This window comes from Gambusia affinis, linkage group LG13, assembly GCF_019740435.1.
Source record: "Gambusia affinis linkage group LG13, SWU_Gaff_1.0, whole genome shotgun sequence".
Lineage (NCBI taxonomy): Eukaryota > Metazoa > Chordata > Actinopteri > Cyprinodontiformes > Poeciliidae > Gambusia > Gambusia affinis.
Genome location: NC_057880.1, coordinates 26580347 through 26596809, shown reverse-complemented (window position 1 = coordinate 26596809; position 16463 = coordinate 26580347). Strand labels below are relative to the sequence as shown.

At 46.8% G+C, this 16463-nt stretch overlaps 2 protein-coding genes across 3 annotated transcripts; both read left to right on the top strand.

Annotated features, from left to right (window-relative positions):
* Nucleotides 1-71: 71 nt before the first annotated feature.
* LOC122842759 lies at nucleotides 72-10906 on the top strand. The gene is made up of 4 exons (XM_044136902.1): nucleotides 72-92; nucleotides 968-1130; nucleotides 7420-8594; nucleotides 8665-10906. Exons 1-4 carry the CDS (start codon nucleotides 72-74, stop codon nucleotides 10885-10887), a joined length of 3582 nt encoding a protein of 1193 aa, XP_043992837.1. The 3' UTR covers nucleotides 10888-10906.
* LOC122842599 lies at nucleotides 893-16462 on the top strand. 2 transcript variants are annotated; one of them, XM_044136628.1, is made up of 2 exons: nucleotides 893-1130; nucleotides 13933-16462. In XM_044136628.1, exon 2 carries the CDS (start codon nucleotides 14278-14280, stop codon nucleotides 15856-15858), a length of 1581 nt encoding a protein of 526 aa, XP_043992563.1. In that variant the 5' UTR covers nucleotides 893-1130; nucleotides 13933-14277; the 3' UTR covers nucleotides 15859-16462. The 2 variants fall into 2 exon arrangements, with proteins under 2 accessions (XP_043992563.1, XP_043992562.1); XM_044136627.1 differs by having other exon boundaries at nucleotides 13624-16462.
* Nucleotide 16463: the final 1 nt, after the last annotated feature.

The following is a 16463-nucleotide window of genomic DNA, read 5'->3' as shown; positions in this document are numbered from 1 at the left end:
AAGTCTTATTGTGAGATGACTGAAGTCTGAAAACTCAGAGACCTCACAGGAACCCACAAGAGGTTTGACTGATGGCTGCTGCAGAAGTTGATGTAAGCTTCCAATGATGAGGCAACGAAAGGAGTTGTTTAAGTACAGAAGGTATTGATTATTACATAGAGAACTGGTGGCTGATTACTGATAGGATGCAGCTGAGAGAAGAGACCAGACTGGCAGGCTGAAGGAGAGAGAGAGAGAATAATAGCACAGGAGGAGAAAACACTAATGGATACATAAGTCAAACAGAAATAAAGTGTTTTAAATATGTGACTAACTTCATTAAATTAAACCGCAAAAGTACATGGGCCACATATAAATATCTGTATTTGTAACTTCAGCCATTTCATTATGAGTACACGTCTGTGGATAGCAGTGACGTGCGGTGAGGTTCATAGCTGGTGAGGCACTGACGTCATCAGAATCAGATTTGCAAATAGATGCATAGATTGACAGCAGTTTACAGGTTATGTTTCACTTCTGCATCCTTACACATACAAACTGTAGCTCACAAAACACACATTTCCTTAAAAAACAAAACAAAAAATCACTATCTCTATTATAATCTATCGCTGCACTTGACTTGCTTCCCGAATCGTTTAGCCTAGCTCGCTGTCACTTACTCAGTTGAGGAGTGAACAAGACGAACGTCTGGGATCTTGAGCACCCCCTGCCATGAGGCAAGAGAACTGCCTGCCTCACCTCGAACCTGTTCTCTGCCGTTTATAATCGCTCATTACACGAAACACGTTACACAAACACAGTTGGTGACAAAAAGCACTGTACATTATATACATAAGCTAAATTATTGGAAATAAGTTCACATATTAAATTAGTTTAAACGTCGTCTGTGGTTCTTTATTTAGGTTCAAGGAAAAGTACCTATCATTTTGGTGCCGAAACCCGGGATCTCTCCCTCCTCCGCTGTCAGGCAGAGGGAGACGCGCTGAATCCGTGCACGGCCAGAGTCAACTGGACCTGGAAAGAAAGACCCAGGAAGCAAATTCTTCGCTGGGCCAGCGACGCATGTCCGACTTTGTCTGTCAACGGCGGAGAGACGAGATCCGACTGGACAACCAGACAACTACAGAAACGTAAGTGAATTTTAAAACAAAAGGACGGCGGAGTCCTGCTAGAAGCTTAAATTCCGTAAAAGGTTTGAGTCCTTGTCAAATATCAGTTTGACTAAATGAAGGTTTGAGTCCTTGTCAAATATCAGTTTGACTAAATGAAGGTTTGAGTCCTTGTCAAATACCAGCTTGACTAAATGAAGATTTGAGTCCTTGTCAAATACCAGCTTGACTAAATGAAGGTTTGAGTCCTTGTCAAATATCAGTTTGACTAAATGAAGGTCTGAGTCCTTGTCAAATATCATTTTGACTAAAGAAGGGTTAGAGTCCCAGTTGACAGAGTTTCAACTAAAGGCAAAAGGTACGGCTCTTAGAGCCTCCTTATTTACAGGACACTTCTTAAGAGTAAGTCCTCACGTAGGAAGTTTGTAATACTGCTTTGTTATTGCTATGTTGATATTGGTGTTTTATCTGCTGCTTTGTTGATGTGTGTGTGTATGAAAGAGTGAATGGTGCTTCTCTCTCTGGGAGTAAAACTCTCTGCCTTCGGAATTAGGATCCAAAGTGAAAAACCGCTTGGAAGCTAGGCTCCAAGTAGAAGCCTGTTTTTCAGAAGGCACTGAGTGCTGATTTACAGCACTTTCTCTGAGGAAGCACAAAATACCAAAAATTTTCAAGCTAAAATTGCAAGTGATTTAAATAATGGGAAACACAAATTCTTGTAATTCCTCACTCGCTGAGGGCCTCAACGGAGATGAGAAATACATGCTGTCCAGATTTCCTGGTAGCATTGTACACATAAAAAAATGGAAAAAGAAATATAAAATAGATGGGAAGCTGAAAATTGATCAATGGCAAGCAATTGTTGGAATTCTGGAGAGTAGTGTAGCAAGAAAAAAGGGGATAAAAAAGGCTAAAAAGGAGGATGAGCTAAGGTGTGCTAAACTATGGTTAAAAGCAGCCATAGACCGTAAAGAACAAATTAAAAAGGTTAAAGATAAAAAGCTTGTAGAATCAAATAACTTAAGATCAGAAGAAAATGAAATGGTGTTAACCAGATGGAATGCTTCAGCGGGACGGGGAGAGCAGGTACGGCCGACTGCTCCTCCCCCGACCGCTGCAGCAGCTCCGTCTGCTTCTGTCTCAGTACCAACAGCCTCGGCAAATAGTCAGCCGAGTGCACCTTTTAATATAAATGAGGGAGCCACTACTTTCTTTGTAAAACCAGAAGATAATGAGCCCATATTAGCTGCAGTGCAGGCCCCTCCCTCGCGTGCGCAAGCCACACTGCCCTCAGTTTCTCCAACTCTCATTCCTGCAAAATCCCCACCAGCTGATCTAACTACAGATCCACTGTCAGTTCATACTCCAACTAAACTTTACCCACCCCTGCCTGTCTCCCCACCACCGTTATATGAGGAGGAAGGTGCAGGTCCCAGCGATCAGGGACATTCATATAACCTGAGGCAGAACAGGAAGCCAAAAGTTTTGTACAGCCTTGAAGGGACGGAACAATATCCAATGATCCAGGTCCCAAACCCAAATCCTAGAGATGGCCAACCGCCACACATTTATGTTTTCAGACCCTGGACCTTGAAAGAGGCCAGAAAAGCGGTAGAAGGAATAACGCCTGTATCAGAAGATCCCGACAAATGGATAGAAGACATGACGGGATTAATCCATTCATATAGATTAAATGGAGTGGAAGCAGGAGAAGCAGCCATGTCCTCATTAGGAAAGGATTGGGCAAAAGTGAGGGGAAGTTATACAGGGAAAGTAATTAATAATAATATTTTAATTCCAATTCCATACCCTCAAGGAGCGAACCCCGCTCTCTCTGATGTTTTTAAAGCACAATGGGACCCGTTGTGTGAGAGAGTTAGAACAAATTTTCGTAAAAGGGCAAATTATAGTCATCTGTCAGATATTAAACAAAAGGTTGGAGAAGATGTGGACGACTTTCGTCTACGATTTGAAAAGGAGTTCAAAGTTCACAGTGGGATCACTTATGATGGAGGACCAGAAAGCGTATATCAACAACAATTAAAAAACGCTTTAATGTCTAGTTTTCGCCCTGAAATTGAGGGCTGGATTAAAAAACACCTGGTTGAATATGATGTTGCCTCAGTCCCACAGCTGATGACGTGGGCACGTCATGCAGAAAAAGTAGTAAAAAAACCAAAAACAGGATCAGATGTTTTTCATCTGGAGGATTTTGGAGAAGTAGATACCTCTGTCTTGTTCCGTGGCTCCTCAAGAGGTCGAGAGAGAAATAGCGGCAGAGGAGGTCGCTATGAGCAACCACTCCGACGTTATATCTCACAAAAACCACAACGTCCAGATGAATGTTGGCATTGTGGCCATCCTGGCCACTGGGCAAGACATTGCCCAGAAAACAAAATAAATCATCGGAGGGGTGGCAGATGGGAGAAAAAACAAAAGCCTAACTCTTCAGCATGACTAGACGCTGCCACACCCAAACAAAACATACCACCAGATCAAATTGATGAAATGGTGGATATATGTGCAGCCTGGGATATGTTAAATGCATTAAAAGAAAAACCCTACATTACACTGATTGTTTGTGGGGAAAAAGTTGAATTTCTATGCGACACCGGTGCATGCAAAACAGTTCTAAAAACTAAAATAGAAGGGGTAAACCCTACATATGAGTCCATTTGGGTGAAATCTGCCAATGGACAAATACATAGAGAACATATGTCAAAAAATACATCTTTTAAAGATCCTGAAACAGGAATTAAAGTAAAAGCTTCTGTTGTAATGTCGTTTCAATGTCCAATAAATCTGTTAGGTAGAGACCTAATGACAAAATTAGGGATAGCAGTAGTCCCTGTACAAAATGGCATGAGAGCTGTCAGACTAAAACATTCTGATCTGTATACAGTTCAAAAAGATGAAAAAATCTACTGTTCATATGATCTAAAGCCAGTTGACAATCCTCATGTTCCAGGAAAGCTTCTCAGAGAAGCTCGAGGACAACTGGACTTACCTGAAACAGAAATGAACTACAATCAATTGCATGTAACAATGAACATCCTAAATGATTCACAGGATGATTATGTGCAAAAGTTTTTAGAAACAAATCCTGTGACACTTGCTGTGACTGAAATGTTCACAGACCGTAGGTCTTATGCAGCTGTGACTGTGCTCCTTCCGACTAGTCAAACAGAGCTGTATAAGTTGCCTGCAAACCCACACATCTCGCTTTTTAAACCACATAATATCACATGGGCAGATGTGGGTAACAGAACCAAAATGGCTTCTGAAGCCACTGATTACAAAGAAAGAGAAGATGGATGGAGCTACAGCCCCAGCTGTGACGTCTGGAAACAATCACTTTGTGAAGTTGCTACGGGCACAGCTCAAGTTCATGCATTTGAGTGACATATGAACATATTTCTTACAGAAAAAGAGGAAGCTGAACTAGCAAAGCTTCCAGAACACTTGTGGACAAAAGGTCCCTCTGATGTAGGGTTACTTGGTTCAATTCCACCAGTACAAATAAAAGCAAAATCTAGTTGGAGGCCCAGAGTAAAACAATATCCTTTAAAACCGGAAGCACTGGACGGGATTAAACCAGTAATCGAAGGATTGTTAAAAGGAGGAATCATCAAAAAGTGTTCAGATTCTCCTTGTAACACACCTATTTTTCCTGTTCAAAAGGCAAACAAAAAAGACTGGCGCATGATTCAGGATTTACATTCAGTCAATGAAGCAGTTCAAACGAGAGCACCAAATGTGCCAGACCCACACACGCTGTTAAACTCGCTAAGACCAAGCAATAAATTCTTCACGGTAATTGACCTCAGCAATGCTTTCTTCTCTGTACCCATTCACCCAGATTCGCAGTTCTGGTTTGCATTCACCTACAAAGGTCAGGGGTATACTTATACCAGATTACCCCAAGGTTTTACTGAAAGTCCAAGCATATTTTGCGAAGCAATAATGGCTTGTTTGTCTGATTTTCAAATATCAGAAAAAAGTCAACTTTTGATTTATGTTGATGACCTGTTGATAGCATCTGAAAGTGAGGAAGCATGCAGAGCAGACTCACTCGCTCTGCTGCACCACCTCAGCCAGACAGGGAACAAAGTAAACAAAGAAAAGCTACAGTGGGTCAGAAAAGAAGTAAATTATTTGGGACATACACTTTCTGCTGAGGGAAAGCAGATACAAAAAGCGAGAAAAGAGACAATTTCTGAAGCACCTAAACCAGAAACTAAGAAGCAAATGATGTCTTTTCTTGGACTTTGTAATTACTGCAGAGCCTAGATTCCACACTATGCTGAAAAAACTCAGGCTTTCCAGGATTTGATTCATAGCACCCCAATGGCTATGACTGACAAAATAACTTGGAATCCAGAAGCTGAAAAAAGATTTGTTGAATTAAAACAAGCACTAATGCAAGCAACAACTTTGATTCTTCCAAACTATAAAAAAACCTTTGTTCAAACTGTAGACTGCAAGAACGGATTCATGACCTCTGTGTTACTACAAAGTCATGGTGATAAGCTGAAACCGTTAGCTTTCTACTCAAAAAGGTTAGATCCAGTAGCACAGTCTTTACCAGATTGTGTGCAAGCAGTCTGTGCGGCAGCGTTAGCAGTAAACATGTCGGCTGACATAGTTTTGTTTCACAAAATGGAGCTGTTAGTTCCACACGCTGTAGATGTTCTACTTTTGCAGAGCAAAATGAATTTGCTCTCACCAGCACGACACCTTTCTTACACGGCGACACTTTTGTCACAACCACACATTATAATAAAACGGTGTACGATTCTGAATCCAGCTACTTTGCTTCCATTACCATGTGATGGAACGCCACACAGCTGCCTAGAAGCTACAGAGCACTTGCAGCTTCCTAGGCCAGATCTACAGGACACCCCATTAGAAATAGGAGAAGTCTGGTTTGTTGATGGGTCATTGTTACGGCCCCTGGCCTCTTGAGGCTGTACATGCTCCTTTTTCTTTTGTTAAGCAGGATCAGCTGTGACAACACTTATTCTGATTGGTTGCCTGGAAGCTGCAGGAGACACACACCCTTGGATCAGCAGATCGTGGCCAGCCAATCAGATGCTGATGAGCCTCACCTGTACCTTTAAAAGGCTCCTGGAACAGTCCTGCGTGGGGACAGCTAGTAGGAAGAGGTTCTGTAAAGCTGTTCCCCTACTTTTGTTTGATGCTGCTTGGTAGAGCACTTGGAACTTTGTTTGCTACTGCTAAAGCAGTTTGATTGTGTGTGCTGCTACTAGCTTGTGCTAGGGAGGTTTGGTGTTCCCTTTGTGTCTTTTGTTCTATTTCATCCCTACTGACCGCCAGAGGGCGGTGCTGAAAGCACTGAATGTTCCCTTCGCGCATGCGCTGTTCGAGCAATAATATCAACAGAGTCACACCTGTGACATATCGGATGATCAATCAGAGGCTATATAGCATGACATCATCCGAGGCTCTGTTCCTCTTTTCTTCTCGCGTGTGGTTCGCTTTGTATGGCATCGGCCTTTTGGATTTCTGGATATTTTTACCGTCGTTGGACGCCCGACTGCCTGTTGGCCGGAGTTGCGGTGTGTCGCCCTCCTAGGGCTGCGACGGATCCTCGTTACAGGTGCTGTTGGAGCTTTGCTAACGGTGTTAGCCTTTTTAAGTTCTTTCGTCCTGTGTTGTGGACATCAGCCCCTTTGTTGCTATTTTGCTTTGATTGGTGACGGCAGCGTTTTCGCCCCCTCTCCCAGTTCAGCCGACTCTGTCTTGAGCTCGCCTGACTTTTGTTTGCTGCTTTCATTGGTGACGGCGGCGTTTTTTTTTTTTTTTTGTTTTTTTTTTCAACCGATCCTGTCTTGGGCTTACCTGATTCTTGTTTACTGGTTTAATTGGTGACGGCAGCGTTTTCGCCCCCTCTCCCAATTTCAACCGATCCTGTCTTAGGCTCACCTGACTCTTGTTTGCTGGTTTAATTGGTGACGGCAGCGTTTTCGCCCCCTCTCCCAATTTCAACCGTTCCTGTCTTAGGCACCTGACTTTTGTTTGCTGGTTTAATTGGTGACGGCAGCGTTTTCGCCCCCTCTCCCAATTTCAGCCGGTTCTCTCTTGGGCTCACCTCACTCTGTTGCTGCTTTAATTGGTGACGGCAGCGTTTTCGCCCCCTCTCCCGATTTTAGTAAGCCTCCTGTTCGGAGTTCTGCACGGCTAACGGAGTTAGCGGTTGGGCTACGTGTTGCCCCTCTGGGGTTATTCGCCCTCTCTCCCAGTTGTGATTGGTGACGGTAGCGTTCTCCGCCCCCTCTCCCGATCGTAGGCAGCTCTGTCTGCCAGTGGTGGGGCTCCTTCTGCTTGGCCATGGATAGCTCCCACTGTTGTGCGGGTTGCGGGGCTGCGCTTCAGGCGGATGATGGCCACGACCTGTGCCCTGCCTGCCTCGGGCATGATCACCTGGCTGAGGCCCTGTCAGACAATCCCTGCATGAACTGCAGCTACATGCCCCATGCTGTAAAAGTGGCTCGACTGGCCCAGTTACGCCCCATGTGTGGGACTGACCTTCCACCTTCTGGGCAGGTGGCCACTCCCAGGCGCTCTAAACGCAGGACTGAGACCGCATCCTCTGTGGCTCCTCCTAAGAAGAGGCGAGCGAGATCTGACCAGGGTCTTTCCACGAGGGTTGAACGACTGTCTGCAGAGTTGGCGGAGATGAAATCCCTTTTTCAGGCACCTCAGGCGGGTGCTCCGATGACTGGATTCTCTTCCCCACCTATGCCAGAATTAGCTGTGGAGGAGGATGTGCTGTCTTTGGCTGCCTCTGCCTCTCATTTTGGGAATGAGGAGGAGGAGGAGGCACGGTCGCCTCGCACTTCGGAGACTGGCTCACGCTCTTCCTCTCAGAGTGCGGCTAGTGGTTCGGGTGACGGTTCCATGCAGGACATTATGCTTATGGCCTTGAGACAGCTGCAGCTGGATGTCCCTCAAGTGGTGGAATCCGCTCCTGGCAGTGCTTTTTTCAGGCGCGGACGAGCTCCTGCTCCCTTTTCTGTCCCTCCATCAGGAGAGTACCTCAGGGAGTTGCATGCTTGTTGGCGGGACCCTAGAGCCTTCTCACGTCTCTCTGCAGATGGTCGGGTGTTGGCAGCTATGCATGATTCTGTCCAGTCAGGCTTGGATCGCATGCCTGCGGTCGAACCTGCTGTTGCCTCGCTCATTGTGTCCCCTGATGAAGCCCTGCGTGAGGATGTTCGGTGCCCGCGGGCTCAATGTCGCATTACAGATGGTTTCCTCTGTAAAGCTTATAATGCTGGAGCTCGTGCCGGCCGCCTTGGCAATTCCTTGGCACACCTCATGTTTGCCCTTTCTGCATCCCTTCAGGATACCGGTGGGGCTGATGCTGCTGTTGGCTTTAGCGATGCAGCACTTCAGGCCTTTGCCTTGATGACCAGAGAGCTTGGGCGTCTGATGTCTTTTCTGGTCCAGGCTCGCCGACAGGTCTGGCTGGCTCAGTCTACATTGACTGAGACATGCCGCAGGACCCTCCGCAGTGTCCCTGTGGTGCCAGGGGAGTTATTCGGGTCTGCTGCTTTGGAAGCGCTGCAGCGAACGGTTCAGGCGCGGCAGACTAGACAACAGCTCTCAGGCCTCAGCAGAGGTATGCCCCCTCCTCCTCATGATCCGAGGCGCCCATCGGTTAGCCCCGGCATTCGGCCGCCTCGGGGTTGTGATCGGCCTGGTGGGTTTCACCCTCGTGTGGTACAGCAGAGACCCAGCAGGGACTTTCGTGTGTGCCAGGCACACCCAACCAGGCCCACCCGGGCTGCAGACTCTGGCCGCCGCCCCCCCAGGACCCCTACGGGTCGTGGGGAGAGAAGGTGATGCTGCCAGGCCAGCCGTCGGATGTTTTTCCCATCAGCAGCTCGGTTGCTGGGCTGCTCTCGCTGTGGATCCGTGGGTGGTTGCCACTCTGACCCATGGTTACCGGCTACAGTTCCGACGGCGGCCTCACATCTCCCACCGGGTCAGGGTGACTGTCATCACCGACCCGGTGAGAGCTCAAGCCCTGGACCAGGAGCTTTCCGCCCTCCTGGCCAAGGGTGCTATCGAGGCAGTAGATCCTCTGCGGCATCCCGGAGGCTACTATTCGACTTATTTCCTCGTGCCAAAAAAGACAGGTGGATTTCGTCCCATTTTGGATCTCAGGGGACTCAATCAGTATTTAAAGGTCCTGCCTTTTCACATGCTCACGACTGCAGAGGTTCTTCGGGCTGTGGCAAGGGGAGAATGGTTTACATCGATCGACCTTATGGATGCGTACTTTCACGTACCTGTTGCGGCGGAACATCGCCGCTTTCTCAGGTTTGCCTATCAGGGTCGCCACTGGCAGTTCTGTGTGCTCCCGTTCGGCCTCTCCCTTTCCCCGAGGGTGTTCACTCGGTGCGTGAGGGCGGCCCTCTCTCCTCTGCAGGCCCGCGGCATGAAGGTTCTTCCGTACCTCGACGATTGGCTTCTCTGTGCCCCGTCTCGAGAGGATGCGTGTCGCGATACGAGTCGCCTGCTCGCTCATGTGTCTCGGTTGGGCCTCAAGGTGAACTTGGAGAAGAGCTGTCTGATTCCATCGCAGACGACCACTTTTCTTGGGGTGCTCTTGGATTCTCCCTCCATGACAGCCTACCCATCTGTCCAGAGGGTGGACGACATCCTCCAGCTGGTGAGTCAATTCAGGCTGGGCAGGCAGCTTCCTTACGTTGCCTTCCTGCGGCTGCTGGGCAAACTAACATCGGTTACTCGGGTTGTGCCCTTAGGTCTGTTGTCACTGCGCCCTTTGCAGAGGTGGATCAACAGCTGGCACCTGGATGCCAAGCTACACCGGAATCGAAAACTTGTGGTAACATGGCCTTGTCTTCATGCCCTGACCCCATGGAGAGACAGGGCCTATTTGTCCAGGGGTGTGTCCATGGGGGTAGTAGTGTGTCGCAGAGAAGTGATCACGACGGATGCCAGCTCCACGGGATGGGGCGCCGTATGGCAACACAGGGCGGTTCAGGGCCGCTGGGGTCCACTGGATCGCTCCAAGCATATAAATGTGCTGGAGCTGCGGGCTGTGCATTTGGCCCTCAGGCACTTTTTGCCCCACTTGGAGGGAAGACATGTCCTGATTCGATCGGACAACACCTCTGTTGTCTACCACATCAACCACCAGGGCGGCACCAGGTCGGCTCAGCTTCTGCAGGAGTCCCGGGACCTCCTGAACTGGGCGACTGTTCACCTATGCACCCTGCGGGCGGTGTACTTGCCGGGTCTGTGCAACGGGGTGGCAGACTCCCTTTCCCGGCGAGCACCGGCTCCGGGAGAGTGGTCCCTCCACAGCGACGTGGTCAGCCTGATCTGGGACCTTTTCGGTCAGGCGGAGGTAGACCTGTTCGCCACAGAGGAGTCGACTCACTGTCCTCTATGGTTTTCCCTTACAGGGGCCGCAGGTGCACTGGGCCAGGACGCTTTGGCCCATCCTTGGCCCAGGGTCCTTCTATATGCCTTTCCACCCCTTTCCCTGATTTGGCCAACTCTTCAGAGAGTTCTCGAGGAGGGCCACAGGATGTTGCTGGTAGCTCCGTATTGGCCAGCACAGCCATGGTTTCCGCTTCTATGGAATCTGTGTCATGGGGTCCCATGGTGTCTTCCGACCCGGAGGGACTTACTATCTCAGTTGGGGGGCCAGATATGGCATCCAGATCCTCGTCGCCTCCGACTGTGGGTGTGGCCACTGGGAGGCTCGAACAGCAGCTGACTGGCTATTCAGGTCCCATCAGGCACACTATTTTGAGTGCCAGAGCACTCTCCACTCGTCAGCAATATGAAAACAGATGGCGTCTGTTTTCCCAGTGGTGTTTTGCCCGTAATGATGATCCGGTCACCTGTGCGGTGCCCACGATTCTGGAGTTTCTTCAGTCTCTTTTTGATAAGGGCCGCTCTCCTTCGACGCTTAAGGTATATGTAGCGGCTATCTCATCTAGTCATGTTGACATTGATGGCTGTACAGTCGGGAGCCATAATCTGGTTTCTCTTTTTCTGCGTGGTGCTCGTAGACTGCGCCTGCCAATGGTTCCACGAGCACCAGTCTGGGACCTGTCTTTGGTCCTCAGTTCCCTGTGCCGCCCTCCATTTGAGCCTTTGGTTCAGGCGGACCTCAAGTGGTTGTCATGTAAGACCGCCTTTTTGTTGGCTATTGTCTCAGCTAAGAGGGTCAGTGAGCTACATGCCCTTTCTGTCAGCCCATCTTGTCTCAGATGGAGTTCAGATGGCTCTGGTGTTACCTTGTGGCCAAACCCGGCGTTTGTTCCTAAAGTGTTTTCTCATTTTCACTGTAACCAACCATTGAGTTTGGCGCGTTTTCAGCCTACATCAGGAGACGTCGGTGATAGTTCTGAGTTACTGTGCCCTGTGCGGGCTCTGGAGGCCTATATTGCAGCCACTGCTGGTATACGACGCTCAGACCAGCTGTTCTTGTGTTATGGGGGCTCCAGGTTAGGCTGTCCTCTGTCCAAACAGCGTCTCTCCCATTGGATTGTGGATGTCATCTGCCATGCCTACGCTGCAGGGCGCCGACCCCTGCCAGTCGGCGTGAGGGCACACTCTACCAGGAGCGTTTCCACTTCCTGGGCAGCCTTAAGAGGGGTTCCCCTGGAAGCTATATGTGCTGCTGCATCATGGGCTTCTCCAAGCACATTCACCAGATTTTACAATGTGAATGTGGCCTCCTCTCATCCTCTGGGCGAGGTTCTATTACAAGGGTCTTCTGGGCCTTCTCCGTGAGGTATGTGCTCGGGATTCCTTGTGACATCGTTGGTACTAGTCATTCAGTGCTTTCAGCACCGCCCTCTGGCGGTCAGTAGGGATGAAATAGAACGAAAGTTACGTATGTAACTACGGTTCTATGAATCCCGGATGACCGCCAGAGATTCTCTGTCACTCAGAATCCTTGCATTTCGCGAGAAGATTCTGTAGGAACAGAGCCTCGGATGATGTCATGCTATATAGCCTCTGATTGATCATCCGATATGTCACAGGTGTGACTCTGTTGATATTATTGCTCGAACAGCGCATGCGCGAAGGGAACATTCAGTGCTTTCAGCACCGCCCTCTGGCGGTCATCCGGGATTCATAGAACCGTAGTTACATACGTAACTTTCGATTTGGATTGTTTGAGTTACCTTTGGACTGATTTGTTTGAACTTTTGTAATTTAATTTGCACTGCTCAGTCTTACTTTTGTTAGTCATTTTCTTTTGTTTCAATTGGGTTATGTTGTACTTTGTTTTGGTTCTGTGAAACCCTTTTTTTGTAATAAATCACCTCTTTTATTTAATTCTTTTTCTCTGGACATTTTTATGTTACCGCCCCTGGACCCCTAGACCTTGGGGGCGTAACAGTCATGTTCAAAGGACCCTATGGGTAAAAACCAGACAGGTTATTCTGTTGTTGCTTTGCCGAACGAAATAATAGAAGCAGAAAGAATTTCCAGCACTCACTCTGCACAAGCAGCAGAAGTGATTGCTTTGACAAGGGCATGCGAACTGGCTGAGGACAAGCACCTAACAGTGTATACAGATAGCCAGTATGTTTTCTCTACACTGTTTTATTTTGCTAAACAATGGGAGCGTAGAGGAATGACAACATCTACTGGGAGACCAATAACGCATGCATCTTTGCTTAAAGATCTTTTACAAGCAATACAACTCCCAACTAAACTAGCTGTATGTAAATGCGCAGCTCACACAACAGGAAAAGATGAAGTTTCAAGTGGGAACAGGCTAGCTGATAAAATTGCTAAAGAAGCTGCAGCAGGGAAGCATGGGAAAGGAGCTTTCTCAGCACAGACTGAAGGAGAACAACAAATGATAGACAAAGCAGTGCTAAAAGACATGCAGGATAACGCACCAAAGGTTGAAAAACAAATGTGGATAACTAAGGGTGCGAAAATTAATGATGAGAACATTTTTGAAGTCGATAACAAACCAGTCCTTCCTAAATCTTTATTTAAAGCGGCAGCAATTGTGACACACGGGCGCTGCCATGTGTCAACAGGGGGGATGGAAACTATAATACAACAGCATTTCACAACATATGGTTTAAATTCTTACTTAAAAATTTTTTGTACTGCATGTCCAGTCTGTGTGAAATATAATTCTCAGGGAAACATAAGGCCAAAACGAGGCAGGTTCCCGAAACCATCTTATCCATTTCAAACTATGCATATGGATTTTATTGAACTTTCACAAAGTGGGCCATACAAATATTGTCTGGTGATGATTGATGCTTTTTCTAAATGGGTTGAAATAGTTCCAGCAAAGCATGCAGATGCTTTAACAGTAGCTAAGGCTATTTGTAAAACTATTATTCCAACACATGGCATTCCACAAACTGTTTATAGTGACAATGGACCACATTTTGTAAACCAAGTGATACAAAATATGGCTACACACTTGGGAATGACATTAAAGAATCACTGTGCCTATCATCCACAGAGCGCGGGGCTGGTGGAACGAGCCAATGGAACTATAAAAAGCAGATTACGAAAATGCATGGCAGATACTGGCCGGGCCTGGCCTGAATGCTTAGATTTGGTGAAGCTTTATATGAGGATCACCCCGACAGCTGATGGTCTAACACCTTTTGAAATAATTCATGGGAGAGCTTACAGATTGCCTCTATTTGCTCCCGACTTACAAAAAGCTGACGAAGAACAGACATTAGCAGATTATATGATTAGGACCTTTAAATTGAAGGAAGTGTCCAGTGCGAATTTACTGCCTTCTGATTCTCTTCCTGTACAGGAGGCCACTCCAATCGAGCAAGGTGATTGGGTCTACATAAAGGTCATCAAACGAAAGAACTGGGCGAGTCCACGGTGGGAAGGACCGTTCCAGGTGCTGATGACCACACCAACAGCTGTAAAGATTGCTGAAAGACCCAGCAGGATACATCTCAGTCACTGTAAGCTGCAGAGAGTGTTTGATCCCTAAAGTCGGAGTAGAGAGGAAGGAGAGCTTTTTAAAAGCTCCCGGGATAAACAGGGGGGCTACATTATAGTTGTAGTTCGTCTGGAACCCGGTGAAGAAACGCTAAGATTCTCACTCCTTTAGTTTAGGGGTTCTGACATCCCTGCACGCCGAGCAGCAATGGAAACTCCATATGCCAGATGGATTTTCTACTGTACTGTGACTGCTGTATGTTTGATGTTTGGAGAAGGAAACGAGCCTGAGCTTCATCTGCATGACTACAGTACCAATCTGTGGTGGAAACTGATGAATAGAACCGCTTATGAGGGACATGCTGTGAACTGCTACGTGTGTGCGCAGATGCCGGTTTCCATACATAACTCAGGTCTACGACCAGGTAACATTACTGACGACAAACAGATGTGTCTCTATGTTCTAAGCACCAGACCACGGCGTATCCCACCCCTAAGAGGAGACAGACCACGTGAGGAGGACTATTCAGTTGACCTCCGGATGGGAGAGGCTGTGCAAAGCCTATTTCAATCTTTAAATTGTTCACTCGCAGATGATGTACTTCCTTTTTCATCTTCTCAACAAACTGTATGGAAAATACCAGAGATCATTTCGTTAGCAGGAGCTAAACCAGGATCTCTAGGGAACTGTGTTTATAATAATGGACATGTTGTTCTAGGGACGGTGCCCTGGAACTTGTGTAACAGAGTTTACACCTACTGCAAACCGACACAGGATTTCATCACCTGCACAGCCTGCAGGGGTCAAGAGACGACTCCATGCTGCAAAGTCTGGAAAGACAACCCGGACTGTGACAACCTGCTTCAGGAGAGGAGTTTCAACATCACGCATAAGACAAAGAGGAGACAGGAGACAACACTGTGTAGCGCCATAGTGCCAGGAGATTATGGCTCCCGGATGTTGGCAGACTGGTACTTCATATGCGGAAATGAAGCGTACATGTTCTTGCCGAAAAATTGGGGAGGACTGTGTGCTGTGGTTCCTTTGATTAACCCGATTGCGTTCATCAGGAAAGCCCAGAATGATCTACACACCCGCTCTAAACGAACAGTTACGTCAGAGGTCAAAAGATGGGGAGGCCTCACAACACATACTGGAGTTCCATGGGAATTCCGGATTTGGAACGGGGGAGAAAAATTCATGCAAAGCCTTTTTCCGTGGGTTGGTCTAGGAGAGATTCGGGACCATGTTGAGATAAACAGGTACGGATTACTGCGACTAATCAACATCACTTACCAACTGGCCAATGGCACTATGAAAGAAATGGCTGAACTGAGAAACATGGTTATGCAAAATCGTGTTGTCTTGGACTTCCTCACTGCCCCTCAGGGAGGGGTCTGTAAGATCATTGGCCCAACGTGCTGTACTTATGTGCCTGACGAAACAGGAACTGGAGGAACTATTTCTGATGCTCTATATGAGCTGGAAGATTTAAAACAGTATGTGGAGAGTGGAACACGCGGTTCACCCTCTTTTGATCTGTTTTCATGGCTTACTTCTGGACCATGGTGGACCTTGCTGTTAAAACTCATGATGCCTGTTCTAGTTGTGTTAGTGTTGTTCTGTCTTTTTATGGGTTGCATTTTTCCTTGTCTACGTAATATGGTGTTCAAAACAATTGACACAACTGTTATCAATTATCAGCTGACAAAGGCATCTTATGAGACGACTGAAGATGACTTGTTCCAAGTTTCTGACGATTTTCTGAACAATGATGAATTTCTGTAATCAATAAACAGCTGACTTCATTTGCTGAATGACTCCTACACCGAAAATGTGAAAACAAGTGGTGTTTTGGATGAAAGAAAAAAAAAACTGCATTTGATTTTTGCTGTTTCTTTTATTTTTCATTTATTACATTATATTCCATTTATCCATTGTATTTTCTGTTTAGGTTAGAAAAAAAACTTGCATTTATTGGTCTTTTTCTTCTTTTTCTTTTTCTTCTTTTTTATGCTTAGCTTTTGCATAAGGTTTATACACATAGTAAAATGATAATAAGGGGGGAATGTTAGAGAATTTTCGGTATTATCATTTTGTTATTACTTTAGTTCAAATTCAGTCTGTTTAACGTGTTCTTTTGCTTGTCTGTTTATCTTCTGACCTGGAGGTCAGGAATGTCTGTTTATCTTCTGACCTGGAGGTCAGGAATGTCTGTTGTTCTTTACTGGTTGATTAGGTTACATGTTTTAAGACCTCTGCCCCCTTTGGCTGTTTTTCTTTGACAATAAAACAGGAGCTTGCGTGAAAGGAGATTAGAACTCTCTCTGAACGGCTTGGAGAAGCTGTTTCGGAGACTTCTCCTTTTGCAAAAGCTTTGTCATAAAATTCAT